This window comes from Macaca thibetana, chromosome 19, assembly GCF_024542745.1.
Source record: "Macaca thibetana thibetana isolate TM-01 chromosome 19, ASM2454274v1, whole genome shotgun sequence".
NCBI classification, from domain to species: domain Eukaryota; kingdom Metazoa; phylum Chordata; class Mammalia; order Primates; family Cercopithecidae; genus Macaca; species Macaca thibetana.
Window position 1 is genome coordinate 39,931,779 of NC_065596.1, and position 16,798 is coordinate 39,948,576.

General features: G+C 54.7%; 2 protein-coding genes across 3 annotated transcripts in view; both read left to right on the plus strand.

Annotated features, from left to right (window-relative positions):
- TMEM147 (transmembrane protein 147) overlaps positions 1-15,940 on the plus strand; it is a 136,116-nt gene extending 120,176 nt beyond the window's left edge. The window contains exons 2-8 of the mRNA XM_050768827.1: positions 14,046-14,239; positions 14,311-14,380; positions 14,942-15,001; positions 15,087-15,223; positions 15,360-15,444; positions 15,533-15,654; positions 15,738-15,940. Of these exons, the coding sequence (XP_050624784.1) occupies positions 14,163-14,239; positions 14,311-14,380; positions 14,942-15,001; positions 15,087-15,223; positions 15,360-15,444; positions 15,533-15,654; positions 15,738-15,861 (675 nt within the window). The 5' untranslated portion in view covers positions 14,046-14,162 and the 3' untranslated portion in view covers positions 15,862-15,940. The remainder of the gene's footprint in view (positions 1-14,045; positions 14,240-14,310; positions 14,381-14,941; positions 15,002-15,086; positions 15,224-15,359; positions 15,445-15,532; positions 15,655-15,737) is intronic.
- On the plus strand, positions 1,893-13,740 carry GAPDHS (glyceraldehyde-3-phosphate dehydrogenase, spermatogenic). Of its 2 annotated transcripts, XM_050768788.1 has the most exons (11): positions 1,977-2,178; positions 5,410-5,590; positions 6,443-6,539; positions 6,713-6,819; positions 10,782-10,872; positions 10,952-11,070; positions 11,407-11,488; positions 11,803-11,954; positions 12,123-12,285; positions 13,336-13,433; positions 13,521-13,740. In XM_050768788.1, the coding sequence occupies exons 1-11, from the start codon at positions 2,112-2,114 to the stop codon at positions 13,591-13,593; spliced, it is 1,230 nt and encodes a 409-aa protein (XP_050624745.1). In that variant the 5' UTR covers positions 1,977-2,111; the 3' UTR covers positions 13,594-13,740. The 2 variants fall into 2 exon arrangements, with proteins under 2 accessions (XP_050624744.1, XP_050624745.1); XM_050768787.1 differs by lacking the exons at positions 13,336-13,433; positions 13,521-13,740 and having other exon boundaries at positions 1,893-2,178; positions 12,123-12,576.
- Positions 15,941-16,798: the final 858 nt, after the last annotated feature.

Below are 16,798 nucleotides of genomic sequence, written 5' to 3' on the forward strand. Positions count from 1 at the left end.
TCACTGAGGTGCAAGCAAACCCCTACCCCGGGGCTGCAGGGGAGGGAGCTGTTTGTCCACTTGTGGTTTGTCAGATGTTTATTGAAAACCTGCTTTGTGTTGTTCTAAGTGCTAGAGGCACAGTTGTGAACAAACAAGAACGGGAGCCCTGTGAGGGGCTTAGAGCCCAAGGGGGAGACATCGAACAAATAAACCAATCAATAGATCATGACAAACTACATGAAAAGCTACAAGGAAAAGAATGGGTGCTGCGAGAAGATGTGACGTGAAGAGTGTGATAAGATTGGCAATCAGGGCCGGGCAAGGTGGCTCACGCCTGTAATCCCAGCACTTTGGGAGGCCCAGGCAGATGGATCGCCTGAGGTCAGGAGTTTGAGATCAGCCTGGCCAACATGGTGAAACCCCATCTCTACTAAAAATACAAAAAAAAAAAAAAATTAGCCAGGTGTAGTGGCGCATGCCTGTAGTCCCAGCTACTGAGGAGGCTGAGGCGGGAGAATCACTTGGATCCAGGAGGCAGAGGTTGTGCTGAGCCAATATCACATCATTGCACTTCAGCCCAGGCAACAAGAGAGAAACTCTGTCTCAAAAAAAGAAAAGAAAAGAAAAGAAAAGATTAGCGATCAGATGAAACCTCAGGAATTGACATTTATTCATTCAGGCATAGTTTATTGGGCTAATGCCTTTTTCCGATTTTCAGACAGGGTCTTGCTCTGTCGCCTGGCTGGAGTGCAGTGACACAATCACAGCTCACTGCAGCCTTGACCTCCCAGGCTCAAGTGATCCTCCCACCTCAGTCTCCCTAATAACTGGGGCGACAGGTGTGCACCAACACACCTGGCTAATTTTTTAATTTTTTGTAGATACAGGGTTTTGCCACGTTGCCCATGTTGGTCTCAAACTCATGGGCTCAAGTGATCCTCCCACCTCGGCCTCCCAAAGTGTTGAGATTACAGGCATGAGCCACTGCGCCCAGCTCACAAACACCTTTTAAGTGCCAAACACTTTTCTTGTCAATGGGATATAGAAGTGACAGAGATGACGTCCCTGGTCTCTCAGAGCTTATAGTCTAGTGGGCAAAGACAGTTGGCAAGAAAACAATTTTTAGAGAGACATGTGCTCTAAGGAAAATAAAAACATAGACAGTGTAGCCCTAGAGAAATTTTGCACATTGGAACATAACCCAGAATGCAGAAGTCAGACAAGGCTTCCTGGAAGATGGGCAGAGATTGGGGGGAAGGGGGTGACGGCTGACAGTGACAGAGAAAGGAGGGAACTTAGATGGGGAGTCTAGAAAGCCTCTCTTAAAGGGTGGGAAACCAAGAGGCAGCCAAGGGAAGCCCTGGGTGGGTTTTCCAGGGATATGGAGGCAGCTAGAGTCACTCCGGGGGGAGAAGCCAAGGAACAGTATGGAGACTGTGTACTTCAGGAGACAGAGAGGAGGAAAAGGCTTTCAGGATGGTGTAAGCTTTCAGGACGGTGTAAAAGGTGGAATTCCAGGCTGGGTGTGGTGGCTCACTCCTGCAATCCTAGCATTTTGGAAGGCTGAGGTGGGAGGATCGCTTGAGCCCAAGAGTTCTAGACCAGCCTGAGCAAAAGAGTGAGACTCTCTCTCTACAAAAAAATAAAAAATAAAAATAGCCTGCCGTGAAGGCTGCACATGTAGTCCCAGCTACTCAGGAGGCTGAGGCGGGAGGATCGCTTTGAGCCCAGGAGTTCAAGGCTGCAGTGAGCCATGATTGCACCACTACACTCCGCCTAGGAGACAGAGTGACACCCTGTCTCAAAATAAATAAACAAATGATAATTTTAAAAAGTGGGATTCCACTCCAGACGGCAGAGCGTGGCCATGGAACGGTGGTGCATAGCATGCTGAGGTCCCATGCCTCTTTGGGGATGGGATGCGGTGGTCTCAGGCCTCTGGCTTGGGCACTGCCTCCTGGGTGGCGTCACTGGATACTGTGACGTCACTGTGTACTGTGACATCACTGGGCACTGTGACATCACGGCAAGAAGCCCCGGACCCACCAGCCCTGGCGCTCCGCACGCACCTCAGTAACATCGCGGCAGGTCCCGGGGCAGCCAGGCCAATGATAACCTTATAAGAGACCATGTCGAAGCGAGACATCGTCCTCACTAATGTCACTGTTGTCCAGTTGCTGCGACAGCCGTGCCCGGGTGAGGGAAGCAGCGGAGGGCGCGGGGGAGGGGTGGAAAGGGTAATGGGGAGCATCTGCACCCTCACACCTGTGCCGCATCCCAACCGCCCTTCCTGGCGTGTGCACCATCTAGGGACAAGGGGATCGTCTGCCCTCCCTCCCTCCACACCCGCCAGTGTGCTGGCAGACTAGGGTCTACCGCGATGGCGGGGAGACTGGGCCTCCGCCCCGAGGGCTGGGTGGGCTTTGCGCCGCTATCAGGCGGTGGAAAGAGCAGAAACCAGCGCGCACCGGAGGCTGCAGCCTGAAAGTGGCGGAAAGTGGGAGGGCTTAGGAGGGGCTCATGGAGAACCCAGGGGTGCTGGGCTTCCACGTAAAAGTGATGTTCATGGCGCTTTGCGTGAGGTGGGCTTTGCCCTCCCTGTGATGCACAAAACAAGGACACTTGCAACCTTGCCGGGGACGTACTGACCACTTCGCAGGCGAGAGCTCAGGGAAGCCTCACCACCACTTGAGAAGGCCAGTGTGTGCCCGCAGTTTGCAGAGCGGACAACAGAGGTTAAGAGAGGGCAAACTACTTCCTCAGTCTCTCAACTAGGGTGGCGCGCGCACACACACATACACTCACTCATTCTAGCCGGAGGAACCAGGTGTTCCGGGTGGGCTGCCCCCATTCCCACACTGTTCCCTCACTTCCCACGGGCGGGGGCCGCAGGGGTAGGTGTGGGCAGGGCTTGGGTCCAGGAGACTCTGGAAGACATAGGAGCAGACAGGCTTAACAGCCATAACAGCCATGAGACTTGAACCCCTGCCCTGCGCATCACTGCTCCGTGGCCTCGGGCTTTATTTTCCCCTCTGTAAAGTGGGTTTATAGCGCATGCCTCTCGGGGTTCAGTGGGAGGACAGCAGTGAGGAGCTCCGCACAGCACCCAGCTAGCCCCCAGGCTTTTCTCCAACCCAGGGACCCCACCCCTACAGTGGAGGGGAAGAAAGTGCAAGGCTGGGGGTGCTGAGAGAGGAGGAGCATCTGAGCTTTCTTCGGAAAGGTCACCCATTGGGCTCAGATTCCCACCCTGAACCAGATGTACAAATCCCCTTCCTCCGATAGCAGAAACAACCCCCAGGGATTCTAACATCCTCAAGTTCACCGATAACACTAACACTTTCATGAACTTGGACAGCCACTGGAAACACCCATAGTCCAGCCTCAGGCCACAAGGTCTGTGGCAGCAGGGAGAGGTCAGGGAGACACAGGCCAGCTGGCCCCCAGCTCCCAGCCCCACCACCTCCCAGATGCCTTTGATGTGGTGCCAAGAACTTGGACTCCCACTATCCCCTTCCAGCCCCTCTCTACCCTCTGCTATCTTCCTTTCCTCGTGAATCTGTGTAGGATCAGACTTCCCTCCTCTATTAAAATCAGCTCCTATGTGTGGGCCTTGAGATCTCACTGAGCCCTCACAGCAGCCCCAACGCAGAGGATCAGCCCCGAGAGGTTCATTAACTTGCTCAAGTCCACAGAGCAGCAGGTCTGTGTGGACTGAGCCAGGCTTGACTTTCCAGCTTGAAACTCTCTGCCACCAGGTCCCAAGTCTCCACTTCTCCCCTCTTCTCAAGCCCTCCTCTGTAGCTCAGGTGGCTGCTACCACCAGGTGCAGGTGTTTGTAAGTGCAGTCTGGGAGTGGGAGTGTGTGTGGAAAGGTGGGAGCCAATGCGAGCTTCCATGGGCTTCACAGAGTATGATACACAGCACTCTCTAAGCTTGCCTGGGGATAAGAAATACCTGGAGTGCTTATTTTATTTATTTATTTGTGTGCGTGAGACAGAGTTTCACTCTTGTTGCCCAGGATGGAGTGCAATGGTGCAATCTCGACTCACCACAACCTCCTACTCCTGGGTTCAAGCGATTCTCCTGCCTCAGCCTCCTGAGTAGCTGGGATTACAGGCATGCGCCACCACACCTGGCTAATTTTTTTTTGTATTTTTAGAAGAGACAGGGTTTCTCCATGTTGGTCAGGCTGGTCTCGAACTCCTGATCTCAGGTGATCCACCCACCTCAGCCTCCCAAAGTGCTGGGATTACAGGTGTGAGCCACTGCTCCTGGCCTGGAGTGCTTATTAAAAACAGGATTTCTGGGCCTCCATACAGACCTATGGAGTCCAATTTTTCTAGGAAGAGCCCTCCTCACGTGATTTTTTTTTTTTTTTTTTTTTTTTTTTTGAGACAGAGTCTCACTCTGTCGCCCAGGCTGGTGTGCAGTGGCACAATCTCGGCTCACTGCAACCTCTGCCTCCCAGGTTCAAGAGATTCTCTTGCCTCAGCCCCGCTAGGAGCTGGGATTACAGTATTTTTAGTAGAGAATGGGTTTCTCCACGTTGGTCAGGCTGGTCTTGAACTCCTGACCTCAAGTGATCCACCCACCTTGGCCTCCCAAAGTGCCAGGATTACAGGTGTGAGCCACCACGCCTGACCACTCTGATGATTCCTATCATTGGAACAGTTTGGGGACCACTGGGCTAAATCAATTATTGGACAAGTTCGGGGAACAATCTCCAAAATACTAATGCATGTCAAACGTTTCCTGGGCTTGGTCATAAGCACTCTATGTATTACCTCATTTAATCTTCACAACAACCCTCTAAGAAAAGTACTATTATCTCACCTTACAGAGGAGGAAACTGAGGCACAGAGAATGTCACCCCAAGCGATCTATGTTGAAAGTACATACCCAGGCCGGGTGCGGTGGCTCACTCCTGTAATCCTAGCACGTTGGGAGGCCGAGGCGGGTGGATCACCTAAGGTCAGGAGTTCGAGACCAGCCTGGCCAACATGGTGAAACCCCACCTGTACTAAAAATACAAAAAGTAGCCAGGCGCCATGGCAGGTGCCTATAATCCCAGCTACTCGGGAGGCTGAGGCAGGAGAATCGCCTGAACCCAGGAGGCGGAGGTTGCAGTGAGCCGAGATCAGGCCACTGCACTCCAGCCTGGGTGACAGAGCAATACTCCGTCTCAGGAAAAAAAAAAGAAAACGAAAGTACATACCCAGTGAATTAGAATCTCAGGAAAGAGCCCTTGGGATCGATATTTTAAACAAGTTTATTCTGTAGAGAAAGTGGGTTTGGGAAACACTGGGCTAAATAGTTGGTCACTAGGGGCCAGGAACCAGCAACAGATTCTGGGCAGCGAAGACAGTTTGTTCTCTTTCACTTTGGTGGTCGCGCAACCCATTTTCCCTCTCTTTCCCCGCATAGTGACCAGACCACCGCCTCCACCTGAGCCCAAGGTTGAAATAGAGCCCCAGCCACAACCAGAGCCTATACCAGTCAGGGAGGAAATAAAGCCGCCGCCGCCACCATCGCCGCCTCCTCGCCCTGCTACTCCTCCTCCTAAGATGGGGCCTGCGCCCCGGGAGCTGACTGTGGGCATCAATGGGTGAGTCTACTCCAGCCCCTGATCAGTCTGAAGCCTTAGAGCCCAGCCCTTCCTCTGGCTGCTAACTGGAGGCACCTCCACATTGCCCCCCCATCAATGCTTTCATTCCGACGACCCTGGAGAATTAGCCCGGAGTAAGGCAGACAGGGCCCCACGCCCAGCCCACATTCTGGTGGGGAAGACAGTAATCAAATAAAGAAACGACATTGTTCAGTAGAGTGTGCTGGGAACAGCGCAGAACCCAGCGGAAAAGTAAGGCTGGAGAGGGCAGCCTTTGCCAGTGATCAGGGAAGGCCTCAGGGAGAAGGTGTCATTGGAGTTGGATCACAGTGATGAGGCGCAGCCAGTTCTCAGGACACCTTGCCGGGGAAGAAGTCTTCCACGCAGCGGGACAAGCAATGATTCTGGGGCATAGGCAAGTTCCATGTGTTCAGGGACAGCCAGGAAGTCACAGTGGCTGGTGTCCACCAAGCAAAGGAAAAAGGAGGGAGGCCGGTGGGAAGCCCAGAAGGGCAGCTGCTACACCACAGTGAGGAATGTGGATCTTGTTTTACTAATGGACATTCATGGATGTTTTCATGCCAAGAGACATAATCTGTCTTGAAGCTTTAAAAGATCCATCCAGGCTCACACCTGTAAACCCAGCATATATATATATATATATAGGGGTTAGGGAACGGATTGGGAGAGGGAGCTGAAAAAGCAGTGAAGGGGCTGGTGAGGTCATCTTAGCAAGAGATGACCATGGCTGGCACAGAGGTGGTTGCCTTCTTCCCCTGGATTAAGGATTCCCAATCAGCCTCCTCTCCATTATCCCCTCTCTCCCATCCCTTCCTGTCTGTCCCCGGCCAGATTTGGACGCATCGGTCGCCTGGTCCTGCGCGCCTGCATGGAGAAGGGTGTTAAGGTGGTGGCTGTGAATGATCCATTCATTGACCCGGAATACATGGTCAGTAGCTGGCAGGGGGCAGGAACAGCAGGGTGGGACTAGGGTGGGAAGGGGGCTCAGGGAAGCCGTATGGAAGGCTCTCAGCTGCAATGTGAGGCCTTCACCAAAGAGGGGACTCTCTAGGGATCCTCGCCCTGCCACCCCAAGACTGGGAGCCATTCCATCGCCCACAGGTGTACATGTTTAAGTATGACTCCACCCACGGCCGATACAAGGGAAGTGTGGAATTCAGGAACGGACAGCTGGTCGTGGACAACCACGAGATCTCTGTCTACCAGTGGTAAGGAGAGCATCTGTCTGATGCACGGCTGTGACATAGTGAGACAGGGGATGTGGAGGTGGCTAAAATGGGATTCCAGCCTCTCACATGGGGTTCTGAAACCGCCCCCAAAATTGCATGTGCATGCCTCTAGGTACTAATTTGAAGAGGGAAGTCTCAGATAGGTCCTTCACCCCTAAAATGGTTAAGAAGCACTAATCTAAAAAGATATCTCACTGTACTCAAGAATGCTTTTTATTTTTATTTTTTTTAGGGACGAGGTATCACTCTCTTGCCCAGTATGGAATGCAGTGGTGTAATCATAGCTCACCGCAGCCTTGACCTCCCGGGCTCAAGTGATCTTCCCACCTCGGCCTCCCGAGTAGCTGACACAAGCCACCATACCTGGCAAATTTTCTGTAGGATGAGGTCTTGCCATTTGGCCCAGGCTGGTCTCAAACTCCTAGCCCCAAGCAATCCTCCCACCTTGGCCTCTCAGAGTGCTGGGATTACAGGCACGAGCCATCACATTTTGCTTTAACACACATTGGTATGTTTTCTCGTGGGCATATCAACATGTCCAGAACTCAACTCTTGATTCCCCTTCACCCCCACACCTATTCAGCTCCCACTGACCACTGCTGGTCAACTGTGCCTGAAATCCAAAGAGAGGAAGGTATAATGAGGCTTGTGCGAACATCCGAACATCCATTCCCATCATGGCCTGAACCAGTGTTTCAGGTTTACTTGAGAATGCCCTGGGCCGAGAGAAGGGCTGCATTCAGTTAGTTGGGAGAGCTTAGAATTTTATTTTTGGCTGACATTCACCTTTCTAATGTAAACTATTAGCCACACCTGGCTCTGTGGCTGCCTGGGGCTTTTACACACACACACCCACAGGCACGCACACATGCACATACACACAGGCACACTAGTGAACCCTGTCCGGGCCCAGGCAGGGTCTGCAGCCTCCCCAGCGCCCCTCCCCACAGATCTAATCTCAGCCCTTCTGCTTGTAGTTACTGGGGGTAGGGTGAGTGATAAACGAGCAGGGATGGGGGCAGGAAGTTTGTGGGTGGGGGGCAGAGACAGGAGAGTCAGCGAAAACGGAAGAAAGCTGCTTAATCCAAGTTTGAAATCAACACAGCAGAAACAACTCCAGCACCGTAGTTATCACGCAGACTTCAACGTGGCCACCACCATTCCTACCACTTGGAGTCATCCCCCTTCCCCACCTAGCTGCCCCCTCCATCCACGGCCCCAACCCGGGTGGTGCCTTCTCTGGTCACTCGTGCAATGCAACGTGGTTCCCCGCCCCTCCAGCCCCCTCTCCACCCCTGCACTGTTGGGCTGCATAAGCCAAGCTGTGTGCCTGCACTCTGCCCTGCGCTGCCGCTAGCTGGCTGGGTGACCTTGGGCAAGGGACCAAACTCGCCTGAGCCTCAGTTCCCCGATGTGATGGGGAACCCACCACAGCAGTAGCTGGGAGCACGAGTGGCGTGAACACGTGTTTGTGGACACTTAAACAGGCACTTCCCACAAGGCCATGGCCTTGCAGGGAGGGCTCTGTCAACTGGTGCCACCACAGTTGCTCTGGCATTAGCAGGTACAGGCCCTGGTAGACATGAAGAACTTCCTTTGAATAAACAAATGGAATCCTCAAAACAGCCGGTGGGCAGGAGGCTGGGGCCCATGGCAGCCTTGGGGAGGGCCTGGGGTCTTCTGGGGCACATTCCTTGCCTCAGGCCAAGTCAGCAATTGCTGCAGAGGAATTGGAAGTGTCCCTAATTTGGAAGGCAGGAAACGGGGGTAGCTGAGAAGAGCTAGTTGGGCCAGATGATGGAAAGCGGACTGACAGAGCAGGAGACAGGAAGAGGATAACCATGTACTATGGCCTTGCCTGGGGCCTTGCCTGGTGGCCGATTCATCCATTCATTCAGGCAGTGGAAACAGGAGTGCAGACCCGAGCTGGGGCCAGCCACCTGCACTCCAGCAGGCTCTCCCTCTCACTCCCCTCCCCTCCGCCCCGACAGCGGTTAAAAAATGCAAAAAATGGCAGTGGTAGCACTTCCTCATTGGGTTGTGAAGGTTACGTGAGTTTAATACAGGTAAGGCACTTAGAATATGGGCACAGGACAGGTGTTCAGTAAACATGTATAAAATGGCTGACAAAAAAAAAAAAAAAAAACATGAGGCCAGGTGCAGCGGCTCATGCCTGTCATCCCAGCATTTTGGGAGGCTGAGGTGGGCGGATCACTTCAGGTCAGGAGTTTGAGACCAGCCTGGCAAACACAGCAAAACCCGTGACCATTAAAAATACAAAAAACAACAAAAAACTAGCCAGGTGTGGTAGCGCATGCTTGTAACCCCAGCTACTCAGGAGACGGAGGCAGGAGAATTGCTTGAACCTGGAAGGTGGAGGTTGCAGTGAGCCAAGATCGTGCCACTGCACTCCAGCCTGGGTGACAGAGTGAGACTCTGTCTCAAAAACAAAACGAAACAGAACAAAACAAAACAAACAAAGAAAACCCATGAGGCCAGGCACGGTGGCTTACACCTGTAATCCCGGCAATGTGGGAGGCCAAGGATCACTTGAGCCCAGGGGTTCTAAAGCACCCTGGGAAACAAAAGTGAGAGCCCATCTCTACAAAAAAAATTAAAATTTAGCTGGGCATGGTAGTGTGCGCCTGTAGTCCCAAGCTGCTCAGGAGGCCAAGGCAGGAGGATGGCTTGAGCCAGGAAGATCAAGGCAGCAGTGAGCTCTGATTGCACCACTGCACCCCAGCCTGGGCGACAGAAGAAGACCCTGTCTCAAAACAAACAAACAAAAGCCACAAACATTGATTGAACCCCCCATTGAGGGGGGCAGGCTCAAGCGCAAAAGAAACAGACCCACACAACCGAGAATCACAGAAGGAAAGCACTCGGTTACTCGGTTACTCGCAATAAACCTGGGAAGGTATATTCACTTAATGCTTGTTTGCTAAAGCCAAGTAGATAATGGCAATACTAGATGTTTAATGTGTTTCAAATACAAACGTTTGTCAAAATGCCAAGTTAAAACGTAAATTTAGGGCCGGGCGCAGTGGCTCAAGCCTGTAATCCCAGCACTTTGGGAGGCCGAAACGGGTGGATCACGAGGTCAGGAGATCGAGACCATCCTGGCTAACACGGTGAAACCCCGTCTCTACTAAAAAATACAAAAAACTAGCCGGGCGAGGTGGCGGGCGCCTGTAGTCCCAGCTACTCGGGAGGCTGAGGCAGGAGAATAGCGTGAACCCGGGAGGCGGAGCTTGCAGTGAGCTGAGATCCGGCCACTGCACTCCAGCCTGGGCCACAGAGCGAGACTCCGTCTCAAAAAAAATAAAAAAACGTAAATTTATAAAACAGGAAACCAGAAACCTCCCCCCACTTACCTTTCTAATGTAAACCACGAGCCACTGCTGCCCCAAGGCTGCCTCAGGCTTCAGGCGTCCTCCAGGAGCTTTCTCTTTAATGCAGTGTCTGTTTTCAGGGACTCTCCTGGCCCTTGGCAGCCAGCTTCCTATTGCAGGAACTGAGGATCTAGGAGGGTTCGTGGCGAGGTTGTCGGGGTTGGGGACCAGAAAGCAGCTGGGCAGGCCTCACAGTCACAGAGTCCACATCCCGGGCAGCATACAGAGAAAGGGTCTGAGCTGGCTGACAGCAGTCAGGGTTGGCGCCTCTAAGGAGGTTGAGGCCTGAGTTGGGGAGGTCACCGCCTGTACCCAGGCATAGCAGAGGTGGTGCAATCAACAAAAGGAAGGTGGTCCGAAGTGGGGCAGTGGTGAAAAGCCAGGCCAGCGGGGTGGAGCTCATCTGGAGCAAGTAGGTATGTCGGTGGGGGACGCAGGTAGTTGCAGGTGGGCCAGCATCTGCTCAACGTTTCAAATGGTGAAGGCCGTGGACTATGAAGGTGGGGCTCAAGCAGGGGAGACTGACTCAGCCCTGCCACTACCCCACAGCAAGGAGCCCAAACAGATCCCCTGGAGGGATGTCGGGAGCCCCTACGTGGTGGAGTCAACAGGCGTGTACCTCTCCATAGAGGCAGCTTCGGTAAGCCGGGGAGAGGTGTCCAGGGCCAGCTGGGGGGATGATGGCGCCAGAAGCACCTGACACCGCGCTTCCTCCCCAGAACCACATCTCAGCAGGTGCTCAACGTGTGGTCATCTCCGCACCCTCACCAGACGCACCAACGTTCGTCATGGGTGTGAATGAAAACAACTATAACCCTGGCTCCATGAACATTGTGAGGTAAGGGGGGCAGCGACATCCTGCAATGTGTGGAAGGGAGGGTAGACTCGTCCTCCCCACTCGCAGCTCCACTGGATTCCTGGTCACTCGGCTTCTACTTCTCCTTCCCGAAACTATCTGCTAAACACGCATGACTTCTGGAGGACAAGCTTGGGGAGCCTCCCCAGCTGCATCTCGGTGCCTCCTTCAGTCTGACGGTGTCTGCACAGATCCCTCTCACCCTCATCCTGACGTTTCACAAAACCAAGTCTGCGTGCATACCCCAAGAGGGGTAAGGGTGGAGGGGTGGCTCTGCAACTCACCTCACAGTGCCCGTGCACACCTTGGCTGTTGCAGCAACGCGTCCTGCACCACCAACTGCTTGGCCCCCCTTGCCAAGGTCATCCACGAGCGATTTGGGATCGTGGAAGGGTTGATGGTGAGTTGAGGATGAGGGGCTGGGGCAGGATGGCAGGGAAACCCCAACCTTTTCTTCCCAGGCCTTGCTTACTATATGGAGTTAAGAGGGAGAGATTGGTTTCGGGAGGAGAGGCCCACCAGTGCAGAAGTCTTTTAAAACACTGTACAACCCTCAGTCAAGGCTGGACCCTGGCCTGCACACGTCCCCTCCTGTGGTCTGTGGTGGTGGCCCCACCAGCCTCCACACCTAGGCCACTACCCTAGTCCTGGAAAAAAAGAGGTATGGGAGCTTAGGACCATGAAGGCCTCATCTTGGTCCTTCTCTTCCCCAAGACCACAGTCCATTCCTACACGGCCACCCAGAAGACAGTGGATGGGCCATCAAAGAAGGCCTGGAGAGATGGGCGGGGTGCCCACCAGAACATCATCCCAGCCTCCACCGGGGCTGCGAAAGCCGTGACCAAAGTCATCCCAGAGCTCAAAGGGTATGAGGACAAGAAGCCGCAACCAGGGTGGGGGCATACCCCGGGAGGACTGGACTGGCCCTCAGTCCTTAAGGGGAAAGCAGGAGCCTGGCCCGGCCACAGGGCAAGGGGGATTGGAGGGCAACGTCCCTAAGTTCTGACTCCTGTTCTTCATGGGGGATTCTCCAGGAAGCTGACAGGGATGGCATTCCGGGTACCAACCCCGGATGTGTCTGTTGTGGACCTGACCTGCCGTCTCGCCCAGCCTGCCCCCTACTCAGCCATCAAGGAGGCTATAAAAGCAGCAGCCAAGGGGCCCATGGCTGGCATCCTTGCCTACACCGAGGATGAGGTAGGGGCTGAGGAGAGGAGACCCTGGGAGGAGCCCTCTGGGGAGGGACATGATTTCCACTTGCCAGGGAGCTGCTCTCAATGTGTCAAGACAGAAACTGCAGGGCGGGAAGGGAGATCTCCCTGCCTCAGGGCCTTTGCACTTCCTGTTCCTTTGGTCTGGAATGCTTGCCCCCCCAGATGACCACACAGTCTGTCCTTACTTCCTCCAAGTCTCTACTTCAACCTCCCTCTTCAGCAAGGCACCCCCTCAAAAGATGTTCTTTCTGTGGCCCTATTCCTCACCTGAAATTTCTTGTCAGTCACTGTTGATCCCAATGGTGTGTGCATTCCAAGAAAACAGGGATTTAGGGGCTGCGTTTTCACTTTTCTGGCTCCAACCTGGCAGACAGCAGGTGACCAATACATGCTTAGTGAACAAAAGACAACAGTTCTCATTTTTTTCAATACTTGTTCAGGGCCAGGCCATGGCCAGGTGCCTTCTCTGTGAGGAGTGGATGCCATGGTCATGGTGGACCCCGTACATCTACCTTGGTGCTGTCTCCCTGCATTAACTCCTGCAGGTCCACTTTCCCACAGTCGCCAGGATCTTTTGTTTTAATGGAATCACACTGCATCACCCATTTTCAGGAGTGAAAACACTCTTGTGGCCTTTCCTGACACTAGGGCTAAAACCCTCAGGTTCTCCGTTCCTGCAGCTCCTTCCACCTCAGACGCTGTGTTGAGGGCCAGAGCCAGTGAGATCTTCCTAGTCATCTAGACCCAGGCTCATGGCCACCCCTCAGAGAGGCCCTCCATACTGGCCCATTTCAAATGCTTGCATTATTCCTAGGAAAGGGATGTACTGGTACAGCATGAGGGTGTTTGTGACCTGTGCCCTTTGGTCAGACCCCAGTAGAGTGCCTTGGTCCCTGTCCCCAGAGACTGAACACAGTAGGGCTACATCAAAAATAGATGAATGCATGGATGGGCGATAGAGCTAAGAGCACTGTCAGCTCCTGGAAGTCCTTGCTCTGCCGGACACACTTATCTTTGAAATTCTGACGCCCAGGTCGTCTCTACGGACTTCGTCGGTGATAGCCACTCGTCCATCTTCGATGCTAAGGCCGGCATTGCGCTCAATGACAATTTCGTGAAGCTCATTTCATGGTAAGGGGAAAGGAGCTGGAGACTTGCAGGGGAACTAAGGGGTAGTCGGAAGGAACCCCCTTGAGCCTGCCAATCCCTCCTCCACAGGTACGACAACGAATATGGCTACAGTCACCGGGTGGTCGACCTCCTCCGCTACATGTTCAGCCGAGACAAGTGAAACGGAAAGGTCCCTTCTTTCCTTCCCAGGGGCCAGGGCCGGTACATGTGCCTCCCGTTCCTGCATCTGGCTGCCCGGGGGAGGAAGGGCACCCGGGGCGGACGCCCCACGCCGCTGGGTCCATGGTGAAATAAAAAACAGTGCTCACAGCTGCGTCCCGTATTTCTGCGCCGGTCACGGCGGGTTCTGATCCGGGTTTGAGGCCCGCCCCACCCTTACTCGATCGCCTGCGCCCACGGGCGAGGGGTCGCGCTTGACGTCAAGCCGGGTTCCACTTCGGGAGACGGGGACAGCGATGGCAGCGGGAGAGGTCCCGCATGGCCGGAAGTCACTCCCCACAGCGCTGGGCCGGGAGCGCTGGCAAACGGGCCCGGCCACGGGCGCTCTGACGTCACTGGGCGCGACGCCCCGCGCCGAGACTACTGATCCCAGAAGGTCGCGCGCGGGCCCCCGCCAGTCAGGTGGGCGCCAGGCCCTGGCCGTGGCGAAAGTACCGGCGGAGCCGGAGACCCGCTGCCGGAGACGCCGCCTCGCGATCCCCGCGCGGGCGGGACCGGGCGGCCGGCGTCATGACCCTGTTTCACTTCGGGAACTGCTTCGCTCTCGCCTACTTCCCCTACTTCATCACCTACAAGTGCAGCGGCCTGTGAGTGCGGGAAGGGCGCGGGGCGGAGAGGGCGCGGGGCCCGGGCCGAGCCTCACCTCCCGCTTCTCCAGGTCCGAGTACAACGCCTTCTGGAAATGCGTCCAGGCTGGAGTCACCTACCTCTTTGTCCAACTCTGCAAGGTAAGGGCCGCCGGAATCCACGTGTTCTGGCCCCCAGGCTCTGCAGACCCAGGGACCCGCCCCCGTTGCGTATCCCCCGCCACGGTGGGACCGCCCTCGGGACTCAGCGTAGGGAGGCGTCAGGATACCTAGAAAGGATAGACTTTAAAGAGGGCACGACCTGAGAAGAGGCCTAAAAGCAACTTTTGCGTCGCACTTAGTAAAACTGAGAAAACGTCAGTAGTGTGGTTGGCTAAGAGGTGTTTTTTTTTTGGTGCGATTAAGAGTGATCACTGATTCCCTACATGCTGTTAACACTGCCCAAGGAGCAGCACCTTCAAACCTGACTCAGATGCCCTGTGATCACCCAGAACTCCAACTTCCAGCCCCCTCGGGGACCCGGGGACCTATCCTCTATCTCCCCCATTCCTGTAATCTTGCCACCATCTGGTGGTTCCTCTTCCAGATGGGTCCCCAGAACCTGTCCTGCCCTCCTCATACCCACGAACTTCCCACAAATCCCACGTGGTTTATCTTGATCCCCTCACCTTGAAGTGACCTCTTTCTGCTTTCTCTTCTCAGATGCTGTTCTTGGCCACTTTCTTTCCCACCTGGGAAGGCGGCATCTATGACTTCATTGGGGTGAGAGGGGCCAGGGAAGGGCAGGGCATGCAGGAGCGGGGCTCCCTGTCCCCTGTGCTTACTTAAGCCTCAACCTGACCCGCAGGAGTTCATGAAGGCCAGCGTGGATGTGGCAGACCTGATAGGTCTAAACCTTGTCATGTCCCGGAATGCCGGCAAGGGGGAGTACAAGATCATGGTTGCTGCCCTGGGCTGGGCCACCGCCGAGCTTATTATGTCCCGGTGCGTGCAGCAGCCTGGAACCCAGACACCTGAGAAGGGACACCTGGGTTCCACGGGGGTGCTGGAGGGCAGGGGCTCACAGCCTGGTACTGAAGGTGTCTGGGTACTGGAGAATCCCATCCTTTGCCTTCCTCAGCTGCATTCCCCTATGGGTCGGAGCCCGGGGCATTGAGTTTGACTGGAAGTACATCCAGATGAGCATAGACTCCAACATCAGTCTGGTAGGCAGTCCTGCTCTCCCACACACACATTTCTGCTGGCGGCCATACTCCTATCGAGGCCTGGCCCCAACTTTCTGCCTCCCTCCAGGTCCATTACATCGTCGCATCTGCTCAGGTCTGGATGATAACACGCTATGATCTGTACCACACCTTCCGGCCGGCTGTCCTCCTACTGATGTTCCTCAGTGTCTACAAGGCCTTCGTGATGGAGTGAGCTGGGTGGGGTTTAGGGCTGGGTCCAAAGTGGGGTGGGTTATCTAGTCTCCCTCCCTCATGGTGACATTTTCCTGCAGGACCTTCGTCCACCTCTGCTCACTGGGTAGCTGGACAGCCCTACTGGCCCGAGCAGTGGTAACGGGGCTGCTGGCCCTCAGCACCTTGGCCCTGTACGTCGCCGTTGTCAATGTGCACTCCTAGGCTTGGTGTCTCAGATACTGATGTACCCTTTCCCTGACTCGCTTCAGGTTTTAGTGAAGTAAACAGTATTTGGAAAGTTGCTGCTGCCTCCATTTCTCTCTCTCTTGGGAACTGTCTCCCAATACCGTGCCCACCTGGGTCCCAGAGGCCCTGGTTCTGGCTCAGGAGCCAGGTAGACAAGCTGGAAGCTAGCCAGTCACTGGCTTGTCCCATGTCCTGTTCCTCAGGCTCCTAGTTTGTCAGGAGTAGACAATGTTTGGATGATCTTTGAGCAATGGCAGAGGCCAGGGCCCTCAGGGAACAGGTGATAGAGGGGAGCTAGAATCCAAGAGAAGGCCCTTGGGGGCTCTTCCTCTCCTCACAGGTCCTTCCTGGGCTGGTTACCTCTGAGGCTCCCGGCCCCAGTGTCCCCCTCCAATCCATCCTCTGTATGGCAGCCAGGGGATCTATCTGAAACCCATGTAACCGGGTCATCCTCCTGCTTGCAACCACTTGCAGCCCCTTGTTACACAGTGGACAGTCCAATTGCTCGGCCTTTGGTTTTATCCAACCAGCAAAATCAGCTTTTCTGAAACTGCTCCCTAGAATAATTTGCCCAGCCAGATTCTTAACATCGTTCAAGCCATGGGGTCAGCATGAGGCTGGGGGGAGAGTTGTGACTGTGAGCTCCTCAGTTCTATGGCCCTCAGCTCAGATCCCAGCCTGAGCCTTCTCAGGGTGGAGTGGAGAGACAGCTGCAGCCAAGGAGCAGAGCAGTGGGGCCCCCAGCTTTGACCTTGTCCTGGATGCCCCCCTCCATCCTCAGCCTTCCTTGGTCCACTGAAGCCAGCTCCCCGCCTCTCTCTGAGGGGGATGTGTCAGAAGTTTTGAATGTCATGTTTAAGCTCCACTTTGATGCACACCTTCCCCACTCAGGAAGATGTTCCCCAGCCCTGAC